The sequence below is a fragment of the Hyalella azteca genome, unplaced genomic scaffold, assembly GCF_000764305.2.
Source record: "Hyalella azteca isolate HAZT.00-mixed unplaced genomic scaffold, Hazt_2.0.2 contig15353, whole genome shotgun sequence".
Lineage (NCBI taxonomy): Eukaryota > Metazoa > Arthropoda > Malacostraca > Amphipoda > Hyalellidae > Hyalella > Hyalella azteca.
Window position 1 is genome coordinate 100843 of NW_025945209.1, and position 14200 is coordinate 115042.

Below are 14200 nucleotides of genomic sequence, written 5' to 3' on the forward strand. Positions count from 1 at the left end.
TACCACTAATAATTTCCCTGTGCATAAGCGCCATTTGATTGGGTTTTACCTTTGCTTACCTGTTGTCCAGCGACGGTATCTCTCGTTACCAGACATATAGGTACATATAACATTGACGATAGTTCATTAAACTTTGAACAAAGGTTAAATTCACCAGCAGAGCTCCCCAGCAACACGCATATTATCATAACCATCTGGTCGTCGTCTGTAGCAAAATAATAATCTGGTTTCTTGTGGATGCGGGAGCCCCTCAAGCGCGGCGGCTTCTGAGTCACCAAATCAGCTTTCGAGGTCGCAGAGGTTCGCCAGAAGCGGTCAAAAGCTAGTGCAAATTTATGCATAAATTTCAAGTTATTAAAACTAAATTTATTCAGCTACCAAATTTGGGATGCCGCCGGGCATTAACATTAGTGGCCTGCTCCGCAATGCATATAAGTGAATAATTGGAAATGTTAATGTTTTTGTTTATTGTTGAGAAGATGATCATTTGTGAGAAAAAAGAGAAACTTATCACGTTTCTATTTCAATTACGACCATGACCTATGTCCGCATTAGGGAGTGATGGATGAATAAAGGAACGTTAAGAAATACAGTTCTAAATGATGACGTTTAAGCTTTTCATGTTCTCCGATATTTCATTTCCAGAAGTCAACCATCGCGTGGAGTAAAATTTCAACTAATCTCTGCTTTGGTTTTAGGGTGAAATATTAAGCTAAGGAAGATTACATGTCAGTAACCCAGAGGAATATCCAAAACTAAAAAATTTAGTATTTACTTAATCCAAATCAAGTGGATTTTGAATCTAGAATTCAATATTTAGTTGAAGCTCTAGATGACGAATTGAAATATCTGATGGAATACTATTCGTGGTTTCTTTTTCGGTTATCTGCAATTTTTTAACATCTCTCCGAAAAATTTTCCTGCTTTCTAATAACCAAAGAACAAAAATAATAAAAACAAAAAATACTTGATGCTCAGCGTTCGCGGAATGTAAATCTTTCTATTGCGTGCATTTATACAGTACTCGTATAGCATATAGTGTACTATATACGTGCATATATAGTACTCGTATATGGCAGCTAAAACATAATGCACGACCAAGCGACATGACAGCCATGCCGACCCTGTCATTATTTAGCAGCCTTGGACAGACGAGAAATTTCGCTTGTGTAACTAGAATTAACCTTGTTCTGTGTGTACTCCGATTCCCTGTGTGGTTTCTTGCGGGGCTTGTGTTTCGATGTCTCTGGTCTTCAGGCTGGTCAAGGAGTTAGATCGCCATAGTGCGCAGTCAATAAGAGGAAGTTTAAATGAGCATTTGATAGTAAAAATTTAATTTGTTGCTAATATTTGTGTCAATAAATGTCAACTCTTCGAATTCAGCAGCAAGTAAATCATTTCTCTTAAATGTTTTATTTCATCAACAAAGACTGGACTATTTTTGACATTAAAAAAATGAACGCTTCCAAAAAGTATTTTTGAAAAAATGTTCACGAGATTCTAAGTATTCGGCATAGCCTCACCTTGAAATGAAATTTCCTTTGAACTTTTCAGCGTCATTTGAGTATAAATCTTTGTTCATTTGGGTGCTTACCAAAAACAAGCGTTCGCTGTTGTTTCCCCGGATTTGCGTGTGCCAAATGCGCAAGTCGATTTAAATCCGCAATGCCTTCGTTCTGCACTGCCTGCGCACGAGGACAGTATAGTGCACTATTTACCGTGCTATTGGCCGAGTGTATAGGAGCTACTGGCCATGAAAAAACCAGTAACCCCTAACAAGAGACCAGTGGCATGATAAGTAGTGGCGGTTAGAATTTGAAAGCTGTGCTAGGAGCCACTACTGTCCTTGTGTGCATGCACCTGTATATACAGCCTCGCTGTGCAGGCGCTATTTCCAAACACTTGAATATATAAACTTGTTATCTGCGTCACCGGGTGAGAGGATAGCTGTGGAATGGAATTAGTAGAGCGGCAGAATTTGCAACTGAAGCAGTAACAAATGTCGGAAATAATTAATTTGACTAAAACAATGGAAACTTACGATAATTTAGAAACGTTTTAACCTTTTTTTCCAAATGTTTGGGAATTTGAACTTTAAATAACCGTTCCAACGAAGTCGTAATGTGGTACACGAATCTCATAATTGATCACGAGCTGAAAACATTGACGTTCGATCACAAAGTTCCGCGAACAATTTAATAAATTAAATATTAAAACCCAAATAAAATTCTCCAAAAAATCAAGCTAACCTTTCAGGTTGTAAAGAAAAAGAGGCAGCTCCAGGCTCCCAATATGTTTATGCAGAACTCGATCCAGCGGAGCGGTCTCTATAAGTGGACACGAGCTGAAATTATTTTGTTGTTTCAGCATAAATAACACGAACTCAAATAAAAAGTCACTTAACACGAAAGGATATCGAAATATTTCGAAATTGAAAGAAGAATGACGTCATTGGCTGCCTGACACCTGATAGCATATTTTCTTATTGATGACTTGGAATAAAACAACAACGGTAAAATTAACTCAATTACACCAGATACAAAAATTCAAGGTACCATATTCAAATAATTGGTAAAAACTGCATTAGCAGAAATACAAGGTTATCTCCATCCACAGAAAATTACAAAAATGGCGGAAAGCTGCTTAAATCTGAAATGGTTCTCTGTTAGACAGTAACCAAACTGCTTCAAGTTCCTGCACTTTCCTTTATAATGTTTGCAAATTTCTGTACAAATCGAACGTTGGTTTTTGACGTAAATGAAGGGCAATTTAGTCCGTAACTTCTCTGCCTAGCGCGTTATTCCATTTAAATGCAAATGGCCATACGCACCCCCCCGTCGCCTCAGTGCTTCTCGACTTGAAATTCCAAAGCAGAGAAAATGCGACGCGAGAGCGCTTCTTTGTGACTGCCGTTGTGATGACGCTACCAATTCTCTCTTTAAACACTCATTTAAACTTTCCCAGAAAAATTGACTGGATGGATCCGTTCGTTCTCAATTATTCAAATGATAAATAGCGTGAGGAAGGATTCCTATGAACGATGCCAAATGATGCTCAACTGCCACGCTGAATTTACCACGTTGTAAGCACAGAAATTTTATGCTGTTCACATGCGTATCTTTGCACATTGAAAAATGGATTGAATATAGACTAAAAATAACATATTTGCATTAAATAAATCATTCGAGTTTATAAATAGAGAAAGATCGCGATTGAAATTATGAAAGCAATTAATGTATCGATTACACACAGAGCTTGCCGCCGCATAACTATAGTTTTGTAAAAAAATTATGAACAATGGGAATTAGCCGTCCGATTGGAAAGGAGCTCAACAATTTCAACAAAAATGTGCCCATATAAGCCCGAGCAACAATCACCATGTCAGCCTTCTCTTCAACACGGGCATTACTATCACTACGAAGGCACCTGCCGAGACTCGCGACGTTACATTTAAAAAGCTTTTAATTTTCTCGACTCGCATGACGATTATATTAAAATATACTTTAACTAAGTGTAAAGTAGTTTTCGAGAGATTTATTAGTAAAGACTCGACATTAATAATCAACTACTTGTAAATGTTATTTATTTCTTCGCAATTTCAAAGACACGTTGGATTAGACATCTGTTATATCAAGCTGGGTCTGTTGACATAGGGTGTGGCTGATATTCCTTATCATTCATTCCAACACCGCCTGACAGGTATCTAGTTCAAGGAATACTGATATCCCGGTAATCTGGAAAAGGCAGGACGCTATCGCCGTTTCATTTCAATGAATTACATATGGAACTTTCCCGGGCAATAGCAGTTCCCACTTACATAAACCAGCTTAGGATTATCATTATTATCACTTTTATCCCATGCTCGGCTAAATCTCAAATTCAACAATTTCTATTCCTGAAATACCCTCAAAGACTTCATCCACGCAACAGCGTTAATCATGTTACAGACACGGATAACTTTCTACTTTATAGACAGGACCCGGAATTTCCGAGCCAAGCATGAGAACAATTTCATTGGCAACCGCAGGGCACCGTAAGTCACCTAAATACAAACACAGACCCTTCGTAAGGTGATTATATAGACCACTGTCCACTTCCGACGAGAGACGACGAGCAACTTCTGCCATGCAGTCTGTCGCACGGAAACAACTCAGCGACTGTCTCTGGATTCATCGCAATGCCTTGATTGAAGTGATCAAATACAGAACTTGGTGAGATGCACGGATTTCAAACAGCTTCGACGCGATGGTTTTCGTGTTTAAAAAGAACAATGAACAATGCCCCTGAAGCATGAAAATTTCGAGTCATTATGAATTGATTTAATTGAATAACGTTCAAATCCACGTGAAACTAGTCAACATTTTCAAATAGATTACGTCTGGGTTATATAGTTCCAATAAACGTGCTATCGATAATAATCGGGTGAACAAATAATAATTTGTAAGCACTTCCCTCGCGCACCTTTGGACTTCATACTAAGTATAAAAATTAGTGATCCTATGAGGGCAGCCAGATAAAGAGACTTCAAGCTTATATAATTAATTAATCCATAGGATGAAAAATATTTGTTGAGTTCGGTTAAATTTATTTAGCATTTTTCGAGATTTCAATGAAATCTCCACCCGCTTTGCGTTTCTTCGAACGGTGAGACTCGCGAGCGGCCACAAGCTGTGTAAACTTCCTCTTCTGATAACTGTGGAGAATAACGGAAAATGTATAATTTTTTTCTTACCGTTTGAATGTCGATATTTATCCAAAAGAAATTTCAACCAACTCAGAATGTTTTTTGATCGATTTAAGAAAGCTGAGTTCCATGCCCCAGAGGCCTTCGCAGATCAAGATAAGTAAGATTTACCCGAGGCGAAACAACAGCAAAAATAAATAAACAGGAAAATGAGTTCGAGTGAAGTAGCAAACTTATCTGTCTTCAAACTAACATAATCTTGCAATTATGGCAAAATAATTAGAATATACGTTAAAAGAGGCAAACGTATACTGTCTTAGTCATACATATCGCCGTATACTCCCTTAATCACCTATGAAACTCAACAGCTACTTTGGGCATTCAGTAATAACCAACCCTAATAATGATGAAATTATTATTGCGTTCTCATTATATACTCATTATGTATGCATTATTATGTATATGAATGAAGAAGAGAGCAATTGCGCCACACAAACCTGACAAGCTCCTGATCGTTGATGATCTCTTCAGCCAGAGTTGGCTTGCGCTGCTTCTTGGTGAGGCGATTGTAGAAGTGTATTGGGTCGTCCTTTAGCTTAGCTATTTGGAAGTATTTCGGCGTCACCTGCAGGAAATACAGTGTTAGAACAAGACCAGCAATACAACTAATAGATAACCATCTCTTTAAATTTTGGCTCATCATTTAAAGAATTATCTAGTTCAATATAGCTTTTTAAATCACAGGCTTCTGAAATAATTTGAAATACAATTGCATTAATTTGGAATATCATTAGCGACTATGTAAATACAATCGCAATCTGGATCATAAAAAACTTCGATCCCTTTATGTAAACCAACCTTCATGTGAGTGGATTTAAACCTTTGTTTAGGATCGATGATGCCTCTCATCTTGAGCAGCTCTATGTCGTTAGCGATCTCAGGCGTCATCTCAGGAGCCTTCATGTGATCCCATCCTTTGCCTGCAGTCTTCTGGCGCTCTTCTCTGGCTTTCTTCTTAGCCGCCTTCTTGGACATGACTGAATCCAATGCCTTCTTCTTCAGGAACTCAGGCTTCAGAGTTGCGGACTTGGCGAGCATGGCGTCAAGATCGTCCCGCGGGTTGCGGCAAGTAACTGCACTAAATTTGTTGTGGCGCAGCACCGCGTCCGAGCAGTGCTCGCCGGGGAGCAGGCTTAGAGAACTGCTGCTTTTCACCCTGCAAAAAAAAAATAAAATAAAATAAACAATGAAATAAAGACGAAAGTGGGATGAACTAAACTCATTACAATAAAGTAACAAGGTAATGCTCATAACAATTATCAAGCACGGGTCAGCAAGCATGGTTATTTACTAAACTTCTTCAATGAAATAACAGATCTGAAATTTTTACTTAAAATGAAATTTATACTCATTTGCATAGTCAATTCAAAAATAAGTGAGTCATCGTTTATTTTAGTCGTTATAAATAAGTAAAGCAGTAGTTTACGCGATTTGTTTTAGCAGTCACTTTCAGCCGTCATTACTCGCGTGCACTTACTGCAGTCACTTGGCAGAGTCACATGGTTATCAGTAGGCGCATGCTCTAGGCGCGGTCACTTACACCTTAGTTTTAGACGCCTTGGCTACCCCGCAGAAGGATGAAGATTCTGGTAGTCGCGCGTCTCTGAAGCAGCCATCAATGGGGGCGGTGACGTGACGTGACTCCGCTTCTGGGGCGCGGCGAGGCAGAATGTGGCGACCGTCCAGGAGGACAGTGAGCACGTCGTACCACGTGCGGCCCAGGGGAGCAGGCGAGTCTGGTTCTGTACAATTAAACGACGTGGCTATAGCCAAGAAACAGTAGGGTAATCAAGGTAACAAATATCAAATGTAGCCGACCGTCCAGCAGCAGAGTGAGCACGTCGTGGCGAATACGGCCCTGAGGCGCAGGCAAGACTGGTTCTTAGAAATTAAATGGCGTAGTGTAATATTAGAAATAGCTGCATAAACCAGGTAACATAAAAAATATCAAAGGGTAGGGATAGCCAAGAAACGGTAGTGTTATTCAGATAACATAATGAATAATATGCGTTTAAAAATTACTTTTTAATGACAACACTTCTAAAGAGGCCAGTGTCTCTGGTGTTACACATGTACAATAAATTTTTACTTTATTTTTAAAACTTATAATAATTATTTGTAAATTTTTTAATATTAAGAACGAGAAAAAAAGAATTTGTTAAATTTTATTATTTATTCGGTCAATTGATTCATGCATTGTCTCCAACTCTACGCAAGTGGGCGAAATTTCAGATCTATTAGACAGGTAGAAGTGTGTCAAATATTGATTATAAGATTTGTAGCAGACAGACAAACAAACAATAAGTGAAGTTGAAGAGAAGTGTGGTAAAAATATCAATTAACCATAAAGGAATACAGAGGAAAGTGGCATTGATGGCTGATGATATAAAATGCCAAGATAGATCACGATAATATGACGCCACTCTCATATAAAATAGTCCAGAATTATCGGTACCTATATCAAGTGAAGTAATGAATTCATTGTCAGTTGGAAAAACCACCCTCTCAAAGCGAGGTGTTACACCACTCACTGTCATCGGTAAGGGCTTCTATAGCAGCGATGGCAGCCAGGAAGGCATTACGTTGCTTCACTTCGGCCGCGTTTAATCTAGCTATGAAATTCTTAGGCATTTGCCTGAGGAATGAAGGTTTCGGAGGCACTGTGATTTTGATGACACTGCCACCTTCAGGATGTAGTTGCTCGACTGTCTCGCTCGCGTCCTAGAAGAAAATACAAATTATTGGCAGAACTTGAACAAATTTCACCCTTGAAAGCAAATCAACAACCCAATTACATAATAATAAACAAGGCAACTCAAGCAAACATAACAATGCGGGAACACAGCCAAACAACGAATAATTACAAAATACCTTAGTTGCAGTAAATTAAGAGCACTCACCACAAAGCGCTCATGTTGAATGTCGAGCAGGGAATTCTTGTAGGCGAGGAGGCACCAGGCATCCATGTGGTGCTCCGCGTCTTGATTGACGCCAGAGACACTCTTGGTGTCTCCGAACTGCACTTCAAACTGGCGGTAAGCCAACCACACCTCTGTAAACATGAAAATTGTTCACTAAAAATTATGTCATATATCAAATTACAATACTTTGAAAATGTAAAAAGTGAGAAGCATTGAGCTGAGATCAATTGAGAATCAATGTTGGTTTGAATCATTTTACAGATTTTGTTAACGAAAATACTCTGTGGTATGCAATGGCAATCTCAATTTAAATAAAATGGTAAACTAAATGACCAGTAGCTTACCATGATGTTTTCCTCCAAGTAGACGAATCACTGTCTTGAAAATCCGTCGTATTCTTTCAACATCAATCTCATGTTTTTTAGTGAGTTTGGTCTCCTTCTTTTTCACGGGGAAACGCTTCTGCATTTTCGCTTCATGGTCACTGATTTCATCATCACTGGAGCTTTCAGCTCCATCGTTGTCTTCACCTTCCACATCATCATGGCTTTCCTCATCCTCCACTTCCTCTTCACTTGCATCATCTTCAAGTTCTTCACCAGCCAGGCTTTCTGTTTCTACTTCATCCTGACTTTCATCGCTATCAACTTCATCATCGCTAAGGTCATTTTCCCGTTCTTCCACATTCACACTTTCAGTTTCATTTTCGTCCGGGCTTTCCTCATCGCTGGCAGCATCTTCCTGTTCTTCGCCACTCACACTTTCGGTTTCTTTGACAGATTTCATTTCATCCTCCTGATCAGAAGCTCCTCCGTCTCCTTTGGTATCGATGCCCCATTGATCTTCAGGCTCTACGTACTCGTGAGAATCTTGTGACTTTGCCATGGACTCCATAAGAGGGACGCTGGCGTCGCCTCCCAGCTCCAAAAAGCACATCGTGGCGTGGAGTTCAGAGGAGAACGGGGGGAAGAGTTCGTATTTGGCGTACACCTTTCTTGCTGCCGACAAGCCTGCCCATACAGACACTAAGTTCTTAGCAACGTCCACAATAAAGAATTAGAATGAGATGTAACCTATCTTATAACCTGTGCTAAACATGCTAATGTCTCGTAAACGTCTAAAATTAAGTTCCCGTAGGTTGGAACTTAATTTTGGGTAAAAGATAATTACAGGAATGTTTACCAAATGCACTCAAGGTTGCACGAAACTTGCACAGCAAACAAAGATCAAGCGAATTAAAATAGACTATTATTACCACCAGGTGGGTCAAAATATGATTGATAGATCGTAGTTATGACGAAATCAACTCATAACCAGTGTTATTTAACCGTATTTACTTGCCAAGGAATTCTATAAGATATAACTGACCATGTTCCTGGTATGTGGCCCAGAGAAGAGCCAGCCTGGTGCTGGTCACAAGGACCCGGTCGAGGCTCCTAATGTTGCTGTGTTGTTCCAGGAAGCTCATGCGCTCGGGGCCAGGCTGCAGGGCACCCAACACGCATCGCAAGGCGGAGTGGCGCCACGCCTCAGGCAGGCGAGTCTCCAGCTTCTTGAACACTTCAAGAAATACAACCGTTAATTGATATATCCTTCATTCCAAAAATTTGTACATTTCCAAATGTAATAAAACCTTTAAACAAATTTTTTGTTTGAAAAATAATAAGATGCTTTTTAAAAAGTTGGCGTAAAAGTAATCTTGGCACAAAACGCAGTGCTGAACGGTGCTACGCCTCATGAATGAGAGACTCCAACTTCTTTAACTGATTGAAAAGCACTGTGCTTCTCACTTAGATAATGCAACAATCAATAAGAATAGTTTCTTCATTTAACTCTCTGCCTCGTCGTGCTTAGCAAGAACATCTGTGAACGATAATTAATACAAGGATCATTCTAGCTATACATAAAAGTTTTAAAAACAACGTACACATTTGTTCCTACCAGAAACATTCCTAATATTTACAGTAAATCTCCTTCTTTCATCAATGTCAAATTTTGTAACCTGAATAAACGATCCTATTAGTAAACGAATTTGCAAATAAAAATACATTGATTTCTTAAAAAATTTACCCGACTTACCAAACACAGACGATATCCATCTCCAAAATGCGTAATTACTACCTGACTTGTCAAACAGACAATATGTAACTCTAATCAGCGTAATTACTACCTGACTTACCAAATACAGACAATAAATATCCCCAATAAGTATAATTGCAATATAACTTTCTATACAAAGTCAATAAAAGTCAGCAAGATAACCGTCAATAAGCGTAATTACTAGCACCTGACTTACTAAACACAGATACTGCATTACAAGACTCGGTGACAGGCCAAACTTGGCCTATTCCTAAACGCCGACACTACTCTACTATATGGTACTACACTTGGCACTACTATACTACTTTACTACACTAGGCACTACTTTACTACAATACTATAGTAAACGCCAGCAAGTAATGGACTTGTCTTCAACAAGCATAATCACCACCTATTTACTAAACCCAGGAAATATAAGAGTAATAACAAGCTGACTCACTTAACACAGACAATAAATGCTAGCAATAACCTAAAATAAATCGTAATTGTAATTGCCTTATATAATCATAATCACAATAACCTTCAATAAGCATGGCGTTTCCCCCACTGCCCGACTTGGCCAGCTGAGCGAGTGCGTAGACTGCAGCGCAAGCAGACGTGCCGTCACATACGCGCTGCAGCAACTCCTGTGTGCTGTGCTGCCACGCCAGCTCCGGGAACTCTTGCTGAACAGTCACCTGTTATGTTCATAAAACTATTTAAACATCTCTATGGTGGTTTATCAACTTTCTTAAATACATCAATATAGTCATTTATCAGCTTATGAGAAATATTAGGATGATTTACGCAGCTAATAGTATTACATGCTAGGTAATTCATTGTTCATCACTCTAAGATTTGTCTGAAGTACAACAAGAATATCGACACCAGCACAAGGTATGGTATCACTGACCCATACGAGCATTTGCTTGGGCATGAGTGAAGATATCTGTGGATCACACAGCTTGTCAAGTCTTGCAGCCAGCAGGTGAAGTGTTTGCCTGCATCTCCAAGTATAATACATCAGGCTCAATATTTCTCTCATAAATAATGTAGTGAGTCGGGAGTTTTCATCTTCAGTGAAGTTTATGCCGGCAACGAGGTTATTCGAGTTGACATACCCGCTGGATTGCCCACTGAGTGATAAGTGAGTGGAGTACAAAAACGGGTGCAGCTGTGGAAATCAAATTAAATGAACAAATCAAAATAAATTGTAGCTTTGCAGTGGTAAGGCTCAATGATAACATTTAATCAATGTTATGATAAAAACTATGTTCCACACTACTGAATAAAATTAGGTGAGATGGACTATTTATTTATTTGAACATTATGTTAAACATAAAATTAGACAATTATACGTTAAATGACAAGATGACAAAAATATCAATAGGTAGGGAAAAGGATAAGCCTAACTGTAGTCAGTGCATTAGACTTCCAAAATAAATTTTCAAAATTCACTACTCACAGCTTTTTCTCGGTTTTCAGCTGTGAACTTTAAAAAACCAGCTTGAAGTTTCTTCTTTTTTTGAGCTTGAACATACAGCAGGTAAGGAGCCAGGTACTCCTCCCCAGCTGAAGTCTCTTCTTGATCTTCATTCTCCAGAGGATCCAAAAGCAACTCAAGGGCTTCTCGCTCAGCCTTCAACAGTCTCACCTCAGCCTTTCCATCGTGCGCTTGACAGATTTTCCTGTAAATATCACTGTACAGTAATTTTTGTCATAATAAGGAACAAAATTGAAAAATTTATAATCATAATGGAAGAGAACTTCACTGTAATAAAATTTAGTTACCAAACATAATAAATTGAATTTGATTAATCAAACTATAGTCCAGCAGGTAATCAAGAAAGGATTTATATAACTCACTGAAAAATTTCTTCAGTCAACTTGGCAGCAAAAGAGAAATGCTGGGCTACATGATAGAACTCGATGGCAGTTGATACATCAGGGTGCTCAGCTACTGCTTCTTCAAACACCAGACGAGCTCCATCACAAGCAAATATTTTCCTCATGCTATCACTGAGAACTTCAACACTGCCATCATTGGCTGGATCACCGGTGTAGCGGCCATGGAACAGATGTTCACAATACATCAGCTCAAAGCGGAATATCTGAAATATTTAATAAGCATGAAAATAAGGTTGAAAACACTCAATTATTAATCAATTTTGACACATGATACTTACTTAGAATGGATGAGAATTTTGAATAATTACCAAACCATACTCAAATAGTCAATACAAGACGACAGTGGTCACTTAGGGTTATTCTTTGCACATCCTACGTTTATATACATTGTTATTGGCGTCTTTCCAACTGAAAAAATGTCATCTGTACAAATAATAAAAAGTATTCTGCGAACCTCTCTGAAGAGAGGCTTACTGCCAGGATGGTGCATGACTGCCTGGGAGACCAAAATCTCTCGGGCTTTTTCAAATTTGCCAAACATGGAGACCTCATAACGAGCCCAGTCAATCCACACAGAAAGAATGCGTGGATGCTTTCTGCTCATTTCTCGGTAGGCATGATAAACCTGGAACCAGTAGACATATATAATGCATGGCAATATAAGTAATCAAAGATAAAAAGTAGAACAAGACAGCATTTCATGAAAGAATCATTTGAACTTGAATAAATTATGTCTTGGCTGAGTAGCTTTTATTCTCAAATTTTAATGTTACAAGCATTTGCTCAAAATTAATACTGGAAAAAATGCTTTGAAACACTGCTACTTAATTCTGTGATTGTTCATTTTCCCTACAGTACTACAAGATATATATTTTGTATTTGAAAGCATTATGGTATATGTTATACAACTAAATAAACCTATTTTTTAAGGGTTTTATTCTTCCTTTATTTTGAACTTACAACTGTCGGGAAGCCAATGCTCTTGCAGAAACGGATCCTCTTTTCCCATAGTTGCAAGTCATGAGGAAAGCGTTGTGTAGCCAAACTAAGCAGCTTGTGAAGTCTTTTGAAAATACAGTGTTCAATCTGTGGAACTTTCTCAAACATTCGCATTTTCTGAAAACAATGGCATTGCATAAAGTTTTGGGAAAAAAGTTTTACAAAAGCCAAATTTAAACCCCTATCATATAGATAATGCTTTAAATATATATAGATATTTACTACAGTACACTACAGTGAATATTCAATATGATTTCATGAGTAATAATGTTGAAAAAAAGTACAATTTCATTCATTTTGACCAAATTAGTAATAAAAATGTATCAATATTTTTATGGTCAACATAAGCACAATGCAAAAAATAAAAACATAAAACCACCAAACTATTAGATTAATAAAGGTTGATGCTTGTGCAGAAATCATTGTGAAAAATATTTAGTTGAATGATCAATATAACATGGTATGTTCTTTGTTCACCTTCAGATTAAATACAGAGATATAAATTATACTTGCACCTTTACCTAATGGCACAGATTAGCACAAGTTCAAACTTAATCAAAATGGAGTTAACAAAACAAAACTCATCAAATAACGTACCTTTCTTCTCACGCCAATAAGTTCAAGAAGCAAAGTTTCATACTCAAAATAAGCCAAAATATCTCTCTTAGATAGATTCATGGCTCCAAGCTTGTACATGAAGTGACGCCTCTTGATGATCAACACTCTGCAAGATTGAAAATAATTAGGCTATGTACTAACGTGTATCTCAGACTGACCCAAGACTCCCAATAGCAGTCACACCAAAGAATATGTTTCATTATCTATTACAAGATTTCAATATCTAGCTAATTTGTATGAAAACAATATTTGCATGGACCCAGGCTGTAGAGTAGGGCCTTTCAGCTCGTTTTTTCAAGCTTTCCATCAGCTACCTCGTCCTTAAATCGACCGATCATAAAATACATGGATTGATCAGCAATCTATTATTTATTCTAACACAATCTAATGCGTTATAACGGGATCTACTGCGTTCTAACAGGATCTATTGCGGTCTAACGGGATCTACTGCGTTCTAACGGGATCTATTGCGGTCTAACGGGATCTACTGCGTTCTAACACGATCTGTTGCGTTCTAACGCGATCTGTTGCGTTCTAACGCGATCTGTTGCGTTCTAACGCGATCTATTGCGTTCTAACGCGATCTATTGCGTTCCAACGCGATCTATTGCATTCTAAAGGGATCTTCTGCTTTCTAACGGGATATACTGCGTTCTAACGGGATCTACTGCGTTCTAACACGATCTACTGCGTTCTGACGCGATCTACTGCGTTCTAACGCGATCTACTGCGTTCTAACGCGATCTAATGCGTTCTAACGCGATCTAATGCGTTCTAACGCGATCTAATGCGTTCTAACGCGATCTAATGCGTTCTAACGCGATCTAATGCGTTCTAACGCGATCTACTACGTTCTAACGGGATCTACTGCGTTCTAACGGGATCTACTGCGTTCTAACGGGATCTACTGCGTTCTAACGGGATCTACTGC

General features: G+C 38.5%; 1 protein-coding gene across 1 annotated transcript in view; it reads right to left on the reverse strand.

The window, feature by feature from the left end:
- Positions 1-4568: 4568 nt before the first annotated feature.
- Positions 4569-14200, reverse strand: part of LOC108674459 — a 17014-nt gene continuing 7382 nt past the window's right edge. The window contains exons 2-16 of the mRNA XM_018162408.2: positions 13249-13375; positions 12613-12768; positions 12107-12277; positions 11611-11855; positions 11210-11432; positions 10658-10918; positions 10286-10442; positions 9034-9225; positions 8010-8675; positions 7645-7796; positions 7276-7465; positions 6285-6486; positions 5543-5900; positions 5182-5309; positions 4569-4693 (exon numbers count right to left, since the gene is read on the reverse strand). Coding sequence (XP_018017897.1) covers positions 4585-4693; positions 5182-5309; positions 5543-5900; positions 6285-6486; positions 7276-7465; positions 7645-7796; positions 8010-8675; positions 9034-9225; positions 10286-10442; positions 10658-10918; positions 11210-11432; positions 11611-11855; positions 12107-12277; positions 12613-12768; positions 13249-13375 — 3337 coding nt within the window. The 3' untranslated portion in view covers positions 4569-4584. The remainder of the gene's footprint in view (positions 4694-5181; positions 5310-5542; positions 5901-6284; positions 6487-7275; positions 7466-7644; positions 7797-8009; positions 8676-9033; positions 9226-10285; positions 10443-10657; positions 10919-11209; positions 11433-11610; positions 11856-12106; positions 12278-12612; positions 12769-13248; positions 13376-14200) is intronic.